A 13,336-nucleotide genomic window follows, 5' to 3' on the forward strand; every position below is an offset into this window, starting at 1 on the left:
GTTGTGTAGGGGGGGGGGGGGATCACAGCAGGAGGAGGCACCTAGACACTGACGGGTTGTAGTGGAGTGGTAGGCTGGAAAATGCTACTATAGGAGAACCTACTGCTCCCCATATGCCTAATTCTCTGCAAATAAAATCCCTGCCACACAGTTTGTCTCTCACAATATATCAGCTGTATTTGACCAAATATGTACTCTAGAGCTTCTCTGTCAGTGTCTAATATACACAGGAACTGGTTCAAGGGTGGAGCAAAATCCCTGAACAGGCTAGGACTTTAATTAGAGCTTTAATTTAATTTTTAATTGCAGACTTTAATTTAATTGCAGCGCGTTCGCACCCGCTGTAAAACGCCAAGGTGGGAACCATGCCCATAGGCAATCATTGGTTTTCACATGTTGCACGTTTTACAGCGCGTAGGAACGCACTGTAAAACGCCCAGGTGTGAACCAGGCCTTAATGAAAACAAAAAAAATATGCCACAAACTGTCGGCATCTGTGACATCCATACCTCCCATCCTGGATACAACCATAAGTTTTTATTGGCATGCTGTCATTAGTGGTAAGAGTTCCCAAACACTTTGGTACCCTCTGTTTTCTTCCTATGATTGTTAAGTACTCCTGCTGAACTTAGCATTCATACCTTTGCTTTGCAAGGAATCTCTAGTGTAGAGTTGCTTTCAACCCTGCAGTGTCTATTTCTCTTTCGCCTCAGTTCTCTTAAGAAACCTATTGAGCTACCAGTCAACTAATATTAGTTTCCTGCTATTCCTTTTGAATATGAAACTGTCTATTCTGAGTCCCACAACAGCTTTCATTGCTTTACTGTACTAACGCTTCTTTAACACTGTACTATCACTTAGTTATCCCTTTTCTTTCCTGTTTCCTTCTAGGTTAACCAGCTTTTGAGTTCACGATCTGTAAAAATGTGGATCCTGTTCTTTGTGATTCTTGTGAGGAAATCTGTTCTAATGGACACCTTTTAAAAATATGCCAAACCCTCCCTGTTAACCCATTTGAGATTTATCGATTGGTATAGTGATTGGTTAACAATTTCCCTTGGTATATTTCTTCCTCTACAGTATATAACTGTTTTGTTTCTACTTCTGTTGGAGAGCCTAGCTTCTGACTTCTCATCTAACTGGCCCTAAAACACAACTCTCAGTTGTAATTTGCTAAATTGTCTTCCTCCTCATTCTGTTGGGACTCCCTTTCTAGAGAGGTATCTTTCAATTAATTTTCTGGTGTGTCTTGAATTCTTTTTTGGTTTCTATTGCGTAGCTAACTTCCTCTGCACTGCAACTATTTCTAGCGGTGCTATCTTTCTACAGGATTTTAGATCTTCCTATTTTTTACACAAGGTACTTCTATTCTTTTAATAGCTCTCTTTTATCACACCTGGTATCCTGGATTGAACACATCATGGCATGACATATACATTTCTAGTCCTAAGTCTTATCATTCTTTTGCCCTGATGTAGCTTCTCTAGAGAGTCCTAGGAATTATGTATGCCCCTTTTTGGTCATACGTTTTGAAGATACTTATTTTTTGTAGTAAACTCCTCAGATCCATTCCTTTTTTCCTTATGGAAAATTCATCTTAAGTTAACTTTAAATCCTCTGATTTTAAGAATTTTGGGGTTCCATTCTGTTTTCTCAAGGCAGATGCAGTGTGTTGTACACATTCTCTATCCATCTTAGAGTGTTGTTCCTATGAATGCCATTGTTTCATCTTTTTAGATCTGCATACCTTTGCATACCTCAATACAGGTGTAGATATACTCATTACCCTCTCCCTCTCCCTTTTAAGGGCTCTAGGATAATTTTTGAAAGTATTCTTTCAAAGTCCTCCTTTCTTCCATTTTGGTAAATTTTTTTGGCATGGACTTATGCTTTCTGTATTCAAGGGTTGCAGATTTTCTGAGCTCTTTTTAACTTTCTTTAAATGTACATGTCTAGCTTGTCCAAGTCTCCTTTCACTATAGTCCACACTTTTTGATATTGGACTTTTTTTTATTTCTTCCCTAACCAAGTACCTACTTGCCATTGCTCACCTTCCTTAAGGTATTGTGTTGTTCCAGCTAACAATTAGTGGTCTGTTACTTGGGCCTTTTGTTTTAATGTTTTTTTTAGGACCTTACCCTTTTAGTACAGTTTTTTTTCCTGATTGGCTCCTTCTTTATCTTGCCTTCTTACAAGCATCAATTTTATATACCTTTTTCTTTTCATAATATTGGATCTCTCCATATAGGTTTCCCACCCCTTAGTTGGACTGCTTTTGTATATCCTAGCTGTCTATGATTTTCTGTGGCCACAATGGATGATAAAGAAAATAAGATTTTTGTACTTACGATAAAATATTATATAATGTCTCCATTGAGATTAACAGGACACAGTTTATAAGATAGGACTTGAAATCACTGTGTGGCCAACTTGCCAGCTGCATCAAAAAACATAGTTTGTGAATACAGTACTCTTATAACTCATTGCAGAAGTTCAGTCTCACATTTTAAACCTTTCAACTGTTGTAGAGTTATACAAAAGCACATACTTTTATCTAAACATAACATAAAATGTAGAGTTATGTGTAATAAGGGATTCTCTGAGCTTTCTCATAAAATTAGAGCAGAACTTAATGTACGACATTTTAACTGTTACTTTTCACAGTGATCTGCTGCAAATATGCAAAATAGGTAATTACTCATTGAAACCTGTTTCTACTAAACAGGTTGGGATGGCTTAATCTTTGTTTTTGATTCTAATGCATGCAAAAAAAAAATCTTAGCATTTCTGTAAAGATTTTTGCTACGCTAAAATAATGACCTTGATTTGATGGTATGAATCCGGCAATCTGTAAAATAGGATAATCACTTGCAAGCATCCATTTTCCGCAGATTTGACTGTTCTCAGTCCAACGTTCTAATTTTTTTCCCCAGGAGCAAAAACACTGTGAGTAAATCGGCTGCAAAGTCAGAATATCAAAACAAAATGTAAAGAAACCCTGGCCACAGGTCCTAATCATCCTGCTATGTAGTATATGATAAGGGCAGGTATTGTCTGCATGTGTCCTCGCTGTGGTTTCCAAATACTGACTGTGTGTGAATGTCATGTCCATAATGCACAGTACCTTTGGCGCAGCAGATGTTTTAAAATATGAATTTTGGTCACATAGTGGACAATCAAGCACTGGTATAATAGCCACGTTCTGTGTAGAAAACATTTTATCTCTAAGTATATAGATTTGCTCTCTGCAAATAACAGTTTTTAAGTTCACTTAATGTGTATGTCTGGCTTGAGTTTACTTGTGGCTCATCTGCAGTGTCTGCAGCATGAAATATCAATAATTATACCATCCTTCAAGCAGGCTGTAATAAATCAGCACTGTGATCTGTACCAATCAAATCGATCTATCCTGATGTGCACAGGCATTCTATTAATTAACAATAATAGGGACTTCTGCTTTCAGTCTCTGACTGCTACTATCAAACCTCTGCCAGCGATGATTAAATGAGACCAGGCACAGCTTTATTAATGAACCCTCTTCACAATTCTGCTGTTACACAAATGTAATTATATACTGGCAAAAATAAAAAGCTTTTGAAAAATAATAGGTACTTAAACTGTACCACAATGAATCCTATTTATTTTATTCTGGGTGACAAAAGCCAAACTAGTCTGTGCAAGGCTAAAGAAAGGTATACAATTATATGTGTTCTTTTGTTTTAAGAACTTGACACAGAGATATTATTTGTTAAAAAAATGAATACGTTAGATAACATAATAATATAATTGGATCACAGTATTTATTTAGAAAAATACTAATTGTTTGTAATAACTCTCCTTATCTACCAAGTTATCAAATATCATCCCTTTTGTTTGGTGGTCATACATTGTCAGATTTTTTTTATGAGGATCTATGAAAGACTAGATGACTGGTCTTTCCAGCTTTGTTGGGATCACTTACACCATCCCAAAAATCTGCATTAATTTTGCACTGAGGTGACAGCTAGCAGACCTCTCTGAGCTGCCCTGCAGGAAGCTTAATCTGCCAAGTGTTTTTCTGCCCTAACAACATGTCAACCAGGAGAGTTTGCAGCATCAGTTGCATGAGCTACCAGTCAGAATCCTTGTTTCATTTTCAATTTAGGGCTACAAAAATGGCAACTGACAGCTTCTTGGTTGCTATGGACAGCAAGAATTTTTATCAGCTCCACTGTTTCTTATTCAATAACATCCTTAGACCCTCAGCCCCTCGACATGGTTGCATAGAAAGACAATTACTGCTATATATTGTGCTTTTTAATTATTCTTTTCTTCATCATTCTCAGAATACCTGCAGTGTAGAGCTTAACTTGTAACTGTACTAGTCACAGCCACTGCTTCTTATTTTCACTTATCTTGATTCTTAGTACATAAGCTATGCATTGCAGTGTTTTACTACAGCATGCATCATTTTGTCATGCTTTATAACCTTTTCATGTAATACAGTCTTTGACAGGCATTTGTAAATTATTAGCTAGTACTAGCTGTCAACAATTCTTATTATCACTTCTTCTGACTCTTTTTTAGTGTCACAGGGTGACTTGGCAGTTGTCACATAGATAGATAACAAGTGTTAGGCAGGGGCAATTTTAGGCTTTGTTTGTAATGAGGCTCAGAATATGGAGGGGATTAAAACAAAGGCATACTGTATAATGACATTATTATATTGTTTGTCAAATTCAGGCACACTAAGTGTGATTTACTGTAATGTGACAAATTGAACCTCTGTGCATGTCAAACATCCAATCATGTGCCAGGGGATATGAAAAATGAAGGCTTCAGTAGGTCAGAGGGGCCCTTTGCACAAACACTCATTTTGCTCTGAATGGGAAAGCTGCAAGTGTCTCTAAGTTGTTAAAATAATTAAAGCGTTGTCACAACTTGTCACAATATACCAGCCGTATTATTGTATTTTTGGTTTTTTTTTGGGCTCACAGAAATAAAATGACAGGACATATAAACTTTTTTAGAGTGATGAAAAGAATACATCAGGGGAGGGTTGTGTTGCTGAAGTTGGCTTATTGACTGATTTTAAAGTAAGCACCTCTGCAGCTAGTGATGCTGCTCTAGCCTCTAGCATTCACTATGCCAGACCTAGGGTAAATTCTGGTTGTGGGGGTTAGGGGGTAAGATTTTACAAATTAATTTCTGTGTACAATGTGTGTAAGCTAAGACTAAACATCCTCCCCAAACGCTGGCTGGGTAGGAAACAGATGTACCCTTTTTACCAAAAGTGTTGGGACACCCCTCCAAATCATTGAATTCAGGTGTTCCATGAAATGCCCTTGCTACTAAATATTCCACGGTCAACTATTAGTGGTATTATAACAAAGTGGAAGCAACTGGGAACAACAGCAACTCAGCCATGAAGTGGTAGGACACGTAAAATGACAGAGCGGGGTCAGCGCATAGTGCACGGAAGTCGCCAACTGTCTGCAGAGTCAATAGCCACAGACCTCCAAACTTCAATTCGGCACAACAACAGTGCGTAGAAAGCTTCATGGAATGGGTTTCTATGGCCGAGCAGCTGCATCCAAGCCTTACACCACCAAGTGCAATTAAAATTGTCGGATTCAGTGGTGTAAATCACGCCGCCACTGGACTCTAGAGAAGTGGAGATGTATTCTCTGGAGTGACAAATCACACTTCTCTGTCTGGCAATCCAATAGATGTGTCTGGGATTGGCGGTTGCCAAGAGAATGGTACTTGCCTGACTGCATTGTGCAAAGTGTAAAGTTTGGTGGAGGGGGGATTATGGTGCGGTGTTGTTTTTAAGGGGTTTGTCTTGGGCCCTTAGATCCAGTGAAAGGAACTCTTAAGGCATCAGCATAAGGCATTTTGGACAATTTCATGCTCCCAACCTTATGGGAGTAGTTTGGGAATGCCCCTACCTGTTCCAACATGACTGCGTACCAGTGCACACAGCAAGGTCCATAAAGACATGGATGAGCGAGTTTGGGGTAGAGGAACTTGACTGGCCTGCACAGAGTCCTGACCTCAACCCGATAGAACACCTTTGCGATGAATTAGAGCGGAGACTATGAGCCAGGCCTTCTCGTCCAACATCAGTAACTGACCTCACAAATGCGCTTATGGAAGAATGGTCAAACGTTCCCATAGACACGCTCCTAAACCTTGTGGACAGCCTTCCCAGAAGAGTTGAAGCTGTTATAGCGGCAAAGAGTGGGCCAACTCAGTATTGAACCCTACGGACTAAGACTTCGATGCCATTAAAGTTCATGTGCATGTAAAGGCGTCCCAATACTTTTGGCAATAAAGTGTATATGGAAAGTCATTCCCTTGTTAGTCAACTAAAATCTCAGAAGACCAATTTGCTGAAACGTTATCAAAGGACAGCAGGTTGTCCTTCGATAACATCATAATGACGAAATGCGTCATTATCTAAGGTTTGGAGCCTTTGTGTAGCAGCATTTAACCTATTAGTGCTAATAGTTTTTGTCCATTAGCGCAGATTATTATCATAATGTTTTAATACGCTGTGCATACTAGTACATTAAGGCAACCACCTCCAGAGTTCCATTTTTTATTATAACCACTTTACTTCCACTTTAAGGAAGATTTTGGAAGAGAACTCCTGGGCCTTGGTCTCACTAAGGGTCAGAACCTCTGCTCTATGCCTCCTGCACATTACACCACAATGCAGTATGTCACTGTGCGCTACTTAGTCAGGAGGGGGGCCCTGTCAGGTAGGGTGTAGGGGCTCCAAGATTTTTAATGGCGACCCTGCTACCATGTGTTACAGTGCAGAAGGTACGTTGCATTGCCATGTATTTCAATGGCACCCTAAGTGCACTTTTGGTCGCAATGCCCCTGACCGCACCGCAGTGTGCATTGCAATAGCGTACACTACATTTTTAGCTGCAGCACAATGCACAGTATTGTGGTCGCACGCATTGCAGCACAGTCAGGCACATTATGGCCGGAGTTGCACTTGGGGTGTGTTGCATGGTGGCATGCGTTAACTGCACAGAACCACACGATTAACGCAATGCTATGGTGTGACTGGGCCCTTAAACAGATCGCTTCCATCAGGAATCCACAAATTGTTGTTTTGTTTTTTTTAATCAACTCTAGACCTGATATATTCCCAGGCTTTTTACACTTGTGCCATTTTTCTTTTACATTTTATTGTGGTAAACTGAAGGTTATATTTAAAACACTGGTTGCTGCAGTTCAAGATGCCAGTGGAAAAGAAGTGTGGTGGCAGTGGATGCAGCAGATATAATACTAGTGCTACTGCCATTTGAAATCCAGGATGCCAAAAAATTTAGCTCCAGCAACAGAGGAGAGCAGACTGACAGACATCAGTGATGCACAAGAACTGTTGCCACTATCTCGCAACTTTCTAAGAGGGACATTTGTTCAAAATAGTAATCTCAGAATATTGGATACTGGGGGTTGATTTACCAAAGGAAAATAGAATGTTCAGTTTGCAAGGGAATCTTCACTTAGCTTAGTGAAAGAGGTACTGTTGACTTCCATCATCAAATCATGTGCAGGAATAAATACAGTTTTTTCTTGCACATGAATGGGTATTCTTTTCACCACATTCAATATGCTAAAGGAAATGTCCTTGCAAAGTGAAAGTTCTCTGGAAAAGTAAACAGCCTATTTATCTTTAGTAAATCAACTCCCATGACTCCTCCTTATATACAGTAAGCGTGTTCCCCCAACTTAGTACATTCTGTCAATCATCATCTTTGATAGGTCACACTTGTACCAAAGGAAGGTAAAAGTGAGCTCCATTTTACATGATTCATCAAAAAAGCACAGTGGTTGCTGAGAACATAACAAGTGTTCATGACTGCAAGGTTTTTCATTCTTCTCAGTTAGTGGCAGCTCATCAGGGAGGCCTCTTGTGTCCTGATTGCATTTAAAATTAGTAATTATGCTCAAGTACAAAATTAATAAACTCATCTTCATTTATACTGTATGCTGAAGACAGTTTGCACCTACCTCATGGAGTGCAGTGAGGAAAATGAAGAATTTCAAAGTATAATTCACAAGTTGCATGCCATACATAAAAATGTGGAGGGGACCAGGGGATCTTTCAACATCAAAGTATGCTGCTACAGCAGTAGGAAGAGCAGAAAGAGAACATGACTCTGCAACTGATGGATGAGAATTTTGCCCTATTTCTCACATGAGACATGGCGTGACATGGCAACAATATTGTGATGATACCTTGCAGAGTGAGGATGTCGTACTCGAGAATAGCAGATGTACAAATTTGCAAAGTGACAGGCACCTCATCAGTATTAAACAGGGAGATGCCTACTAAATATTCATGCCTTTGGATCCACACTACAAAAGCAAAACTGATACATTTTTGAAGGTTTGTCAAAGGGGGTTCTATTGTAAAACTACACGCTGTGGCCAACTCATCTAAACTCTCTCTTATGACTAAATGTCATTACCAATATAGAGCATGCTACACATTTATTATTGAAAACTGTTATTCTTCAACTTCTCTCATTATTGCAATTCTGTTTATTTTTCTAATGCATTGTTTTTTAAAATTTTATTTTCAGTGCTACTTTTTTACTATTGAATTTGGTCTTTGCAAACAAGATGGACAGCTACGTGTATATGGTGCAGGACTGCTATCTTCCATTGGGGAACTGAAAGTAAGTTTTGACCAACAAACGGTCCAGTAATATGGTGAACTGTTACATTGTTACCAACTCTCTCTGTGGACTACAACAGGGCTAAAAATTTCCACTGCCTGCTCGCATTTGGCGAGTAAAAATAAAGTTGAAATTTGGGTCTCCAAGTACCGGTCGGCGGGCCAACTCCGGCCCTCGAGCCGGTACTATGTGGCCCGCAGTGTGTGCGGACAGTGTGCGCTTGCATTCGTCTTCTGACCATGCCACCAACCTGCCAAAAATCGTACTATTTTCTGTAGGTTTTCCAGCGTGCTGGGAAGACGAAAATTGTACGACCTTACAGTAGAAGCGGTCGCCTGCCGATTATCGTACGATTGTGAGATCACCCGCGATTATCGTACGATAATTGGCAGGTGTATGGACACCTTTAGTGTATGTGTATATTAGGCCCCATTCGCACCTACAGTATGTTTCAGGTGTGATTAGAGATCCCTGTGTCAGGAACTCGCGTTTTCCTGCAGCAGGAATCCCTAATCTGCCATTTACAAGGGGCAACTATCATAAGATTATTTCAGAGGGTGTGTTTAGGGGCGGAGTTAAGGCCAGGGCAGGGTAAGGGTTAGGTGGGGCAACTGGTGGCTAGTAACTACCTTGGTGGTATCTGGTGGTGACCTGAAATCTCAGTTTATAGATTTTAAAACGCTGCACTTGACATTTGAAACTGATATGAACATATTGTAATGTTAATGTACATCATTCCTCAGTTTCTGTACAATAAAAATATGTATTTAAACTTTCCCATCATGTATTTTCAGTGACAGTGTTCCTGCTGTAAAGCATTCAGCGTCAATTTGCCTTCATTTGCAGTGGCGCTCTGACTGAGGAAATAATGCAGCTTATTTATTAAATGAAAATCTAAAGTTTATTTTAAAGGTGTTTCAAAAACAGCAACACACAGAAAATGAGAAAGAAAGATATATGATAAAATAAAGAAAAAGGAGAACAAAAAAGAAAAGGATAAAATAAAATAAATGATGTTGTTTGCAGCAGAAAGACTTCCAGATATAAAATAATGTTAAACTAGTGCTATTCCAAGTGACAAGAGCTGTTTATGACAATTTAGGAATTCCTCTGAAGGCAGACAGTAAATACACCATTATGTTGAAATCTTTTGTTATGTTGCAGGTACTGTCTTACGGGCATAGTGTAAATTAAAGTACTGGCTGAAAAACCTTGTGCAAGAGTTATCTAAAATCATTCTTAACCTGAGAGGTAAAAACATTGGAAGCTTGGTGCATTACCCTCAGGAAATAAAATCATAAATTCTAGCCTTTAGTAGTCAATCATTACAAAGTAGACAGTATCTTTCAAGCACCTAGTTATAGTAAAGATCTATAGTTCATAAAGAATAATCACCATTTTACAAGGCAACACGGCCCATTATCCAAGGAACAATATGGCACATATCACTGTTTAGTGACAGCGGTTTAGCTACAGCTATTCTATAATATAGAATTAAATAATCAGACTGAGGACAAATTCCAACACTGTCAACAGTGTTTCATTTATTTGTTGACCATAAAATGTAAAGTTATATTTCCAAGTAAAGGGAGGCTTTGACTGTAAAATGTCTGTGTACTAATATAGCAATTTGTAAATGTTCAATTCTATGCGAAATTTTATTTTTAGTCTCATGATTTCTGATTTCTCAGCAATTTAGATGCAAAAACAGTATATATAAGCTTACATATTCTGCTTTAAGTCTTTAATGTAGTATCCCGTGGAGAGGATTTTTTTATACTCCATATATGACACAAGTGGAGATGGCACCATCTGCATAGGTGATAAGCTGACAAAAGACAGCTGCATAAATTATAGATGATTGATGTTGTTTTATGGTTTGACTGCTGTTTCCTGAATGTACTAGCCATGTAAAAACATGATTTGTGTTAAAACAGACCATAGCTGATCTGTGTTTGGGGTGTTCATCAAAGCTGAACACCGGGCAGATCTATTACTACTTAAAATAAATATGTATTCTTTAAAAAATATTTGTTTTTATGCAGTTTGTATCATTTTTAATTATAATATTTATAATTTTTAGTATAATTGTATAATATTTATTTATTCTATTTTGAAAGTTGTATAATGCTGGTATTAACAGTACTTGGATGGGCCTTGTTACCTTTTAGTAAAGCTTACCCAAACAATTATTTGTTTACAATAATTAGTGCATGCTCGCTCGCGGGGGTGGGGACTTTCAATTTTTTTTATATGTTTAGATTTATTTTATAAAACTTTTTTTTTTACTTTACTGAATTGCTATCACATAGGGGGGCTTACAAGCCCCCTATGAGATAGAATACTAGTGGTGACAGGTTCTCTTTAGGGTGACATTAGTGGTCAAATAGACCCCTAATGTCACCTTTCCACTCCAAATAAGCTATTGGAGTGCAGATCATGCCCCAGTATCTTATTGCAATGACAGCTGAGGGACCGGAAGTGATGCAATTCCCATCACTTCTGGTCCCATAGAGTGGGAAGGAGATCGGCGAAGGCATGTTCAACAGTTTTCTTCCCTGCTTCCTGCCGACACCAGACATGCCGGTCCAAAGCCTGCAGGAGGGGCAGTAGAGCCCGGGAAGCAAGACGGGGGTGTCGGGCGCGGGGGCTGCACTTCACCGGCCTGTGGAAGCAATATGGTGGCAGCTCATCCGCCAGAATCACTTCCAGTGTAAAGCCGACACTAGGCTTTACCCATGTAAACAGAGTCCTGGCAGCTATAGTCTGTTTAAAGGGGGCCCGCTGCCATAGGATTTGTATTTCTGACTATAAGGTTCTGAAATTAACACAGCTCTGCCATGCCAAACATCCCTGTCTGGAAGACCAGGAGACCTAATTTTTCTCTGGTGCAGTGCAGTAACACTTACAGGCTTCCCCCACTCTCCCACCCTGTGAAAGGACAGTAAATAGAGAAGCAGTACACTGGTGAGCTCATCTCTCTGTCAGTCTGCTTTCTCCTTCTATTAGCATGTTCCTTCTACTACAGCACAACTGATTGGCTCAGTGTGCTGTATCTCCCTACCTCAGTCTAAACTTTTCTGTACAAGGACTGCAGAAACCTAATGTCAACTTAAATTCAGGTACTTACCCTGCTTGCATGTCAAATAAAATATGGACGTATTATTGAATACAGAGCTGCATTCATTTGCATCTTTCATTTTTGCCTGGAGTTTCACTTTAACTGGGTTAAACGGCGAATTAAAATATTTGCTTTGCGTTCAGCTTAAAGACCAGAATACACAGGTATGAGATCTATTATCTGGAATGCTTAACACTCTTTTTTGTTTAGCTCTGATTAAATATAATCAGTAATATGCAGAAAAATACTTGTTTAATATCCCAGATAACTCTGCCGATATTATGCTGTTCATCTGCTCTGCTCAGAATTATGCATAGTATATACATTTTATTGAACTCTTTTGCATGCACAACATTATTAATAACAATTAGAATTAATTGGTTACTTTTCCTTACACTTTTCTGGATTTACAATCATTCTATATCCAAATGTTTTGTACAGCTTTTTTTAATTTTTTATAATTAAGTGTTTAAATTTAAATTTTTACAACGTGTGCTTAAGTTATAAGAATGTAACCAAACCTACAGCAAATAACTTGTAAGAATTGTTTGCTTTTATTTCCTTAAGCACTGCTTAAAAAGGTGTGTTGTCTTTTCTTCTTACAGCATGCCTTGTCTGACAAAGCTACTGTGAAACCGTTTGATCCAAAGACAACTTGCTTGCAAGAATGTCTTATCACTACCTTTCAGGATTTGTACTTTGTGTCAGAAAGCTTTGATGAAGCCAAGGAAAAGATGAGGTACATTTAGTTGTTAAGAAAGAAAGACAGAAGCCAGAAAGAAAAAAAAAAAGTAGATCATTACTAGTGGTACTATTCTTACTTGCTTTTTTTTCTGCCTTTTAATTATTTAGAGAGTTTGCCAAGTCAATCAACCGTCCCTTCTCGGTTTACTTCAATCCTTATACCCAGAGTGTGGAAATCCTTAAGGACACCAGGAGCATTGAAAATGTTGTTCAAGACCTGCGAAGTGACCTAAACACAGTGTGCGATGCTTTAACAAAAATGAATAAATATTTGGGCATATGAGATTGGATCCCCGGAAATTCTCACTGGTTCCTCCCTTGGACTCCCACCCATTACTGGATGCAGTAGTGGTGTAGAGGTCAGCAGGTGGAGCCAGTTAGAGCTGCATGGGACCCAGGAGATTGACACTCCCAGAAGTGTTGCTTTCAACATGAGACCTCCATTGCTGGAGGCCTCCATTGCTGACCCCTCTTGACAATGCTAGTTGCTTGGCTGTCATGCTGACCTGACCCTTCTGCTTTTGAGTTATTAATGCAGAAGAAGTATGTAGGTAAAAATATCTGACTTGTCTCCAACTTTCCAGATCTACATACTTGTTCCAAAAGGTACTAAAGCCAATGTTTCAACATAATGGACAGGCAACAAACTTTTTTAAAGTAGGTCAGTAACGGCAGCCCCTTTTTCAATACATGCGTGCTAAAACATAATTTCTGTAGTGGGTAATGTTCTTTTCTGGTTCAATCGATATCTATATTATACCACATAAAATCAGCTTTAACTCTC

At 38.9% G+C, this 13,336-nt stretch overlaps 1 protein-coding gene across 1 annotated transcript in view; it reads left to right on the plus strand.

Moving 5' to 3' along the window:
- The window catches only part of TPH2 (tryptophan hydroxylase 2), a 151,341-nt gene extending 138,504 nt beyond the window's left edge, over window positions 1-12,837 (plus strand). The window contains exons 9-11 of the mRNA XM_018558059.1: window positions 8,592-8,687; window positions 12,414-12,547; window positions 12,661-12,837. Coding sequence (XP_018413561.1) covers window positions 8,592-8,687; window positions 12,414-12,547; window positions 12,661-12,835 — 405 coding nt within the window. The 3' untranslated portion in view covers window positions 12,836-12,837. The remainder of the gene's footprint in view (window positions 1-8,591; window positions 8,688-12,413; window positions 12,548-12,660) is intronic.
- Window positions 12,838-13,336: the final 499 nt, after the last annotated feature.

Source organism: Nanorana parkeri, unplaced genomic scaffold (genome assembly GCF_000935625.1).
Source record: "Nanorana parkeri isolate BGI_ZX_2015 unplaced genomic scaffold, ASM93562v1 scaffold318, whole genome shotgun sequence".
Taxonomy (NCBI): Eukaryota; Metazoa; Chordata; class Amphibia; order Anura; family Dicroglossidae; genus Nanorana; species Nanorana parkeri.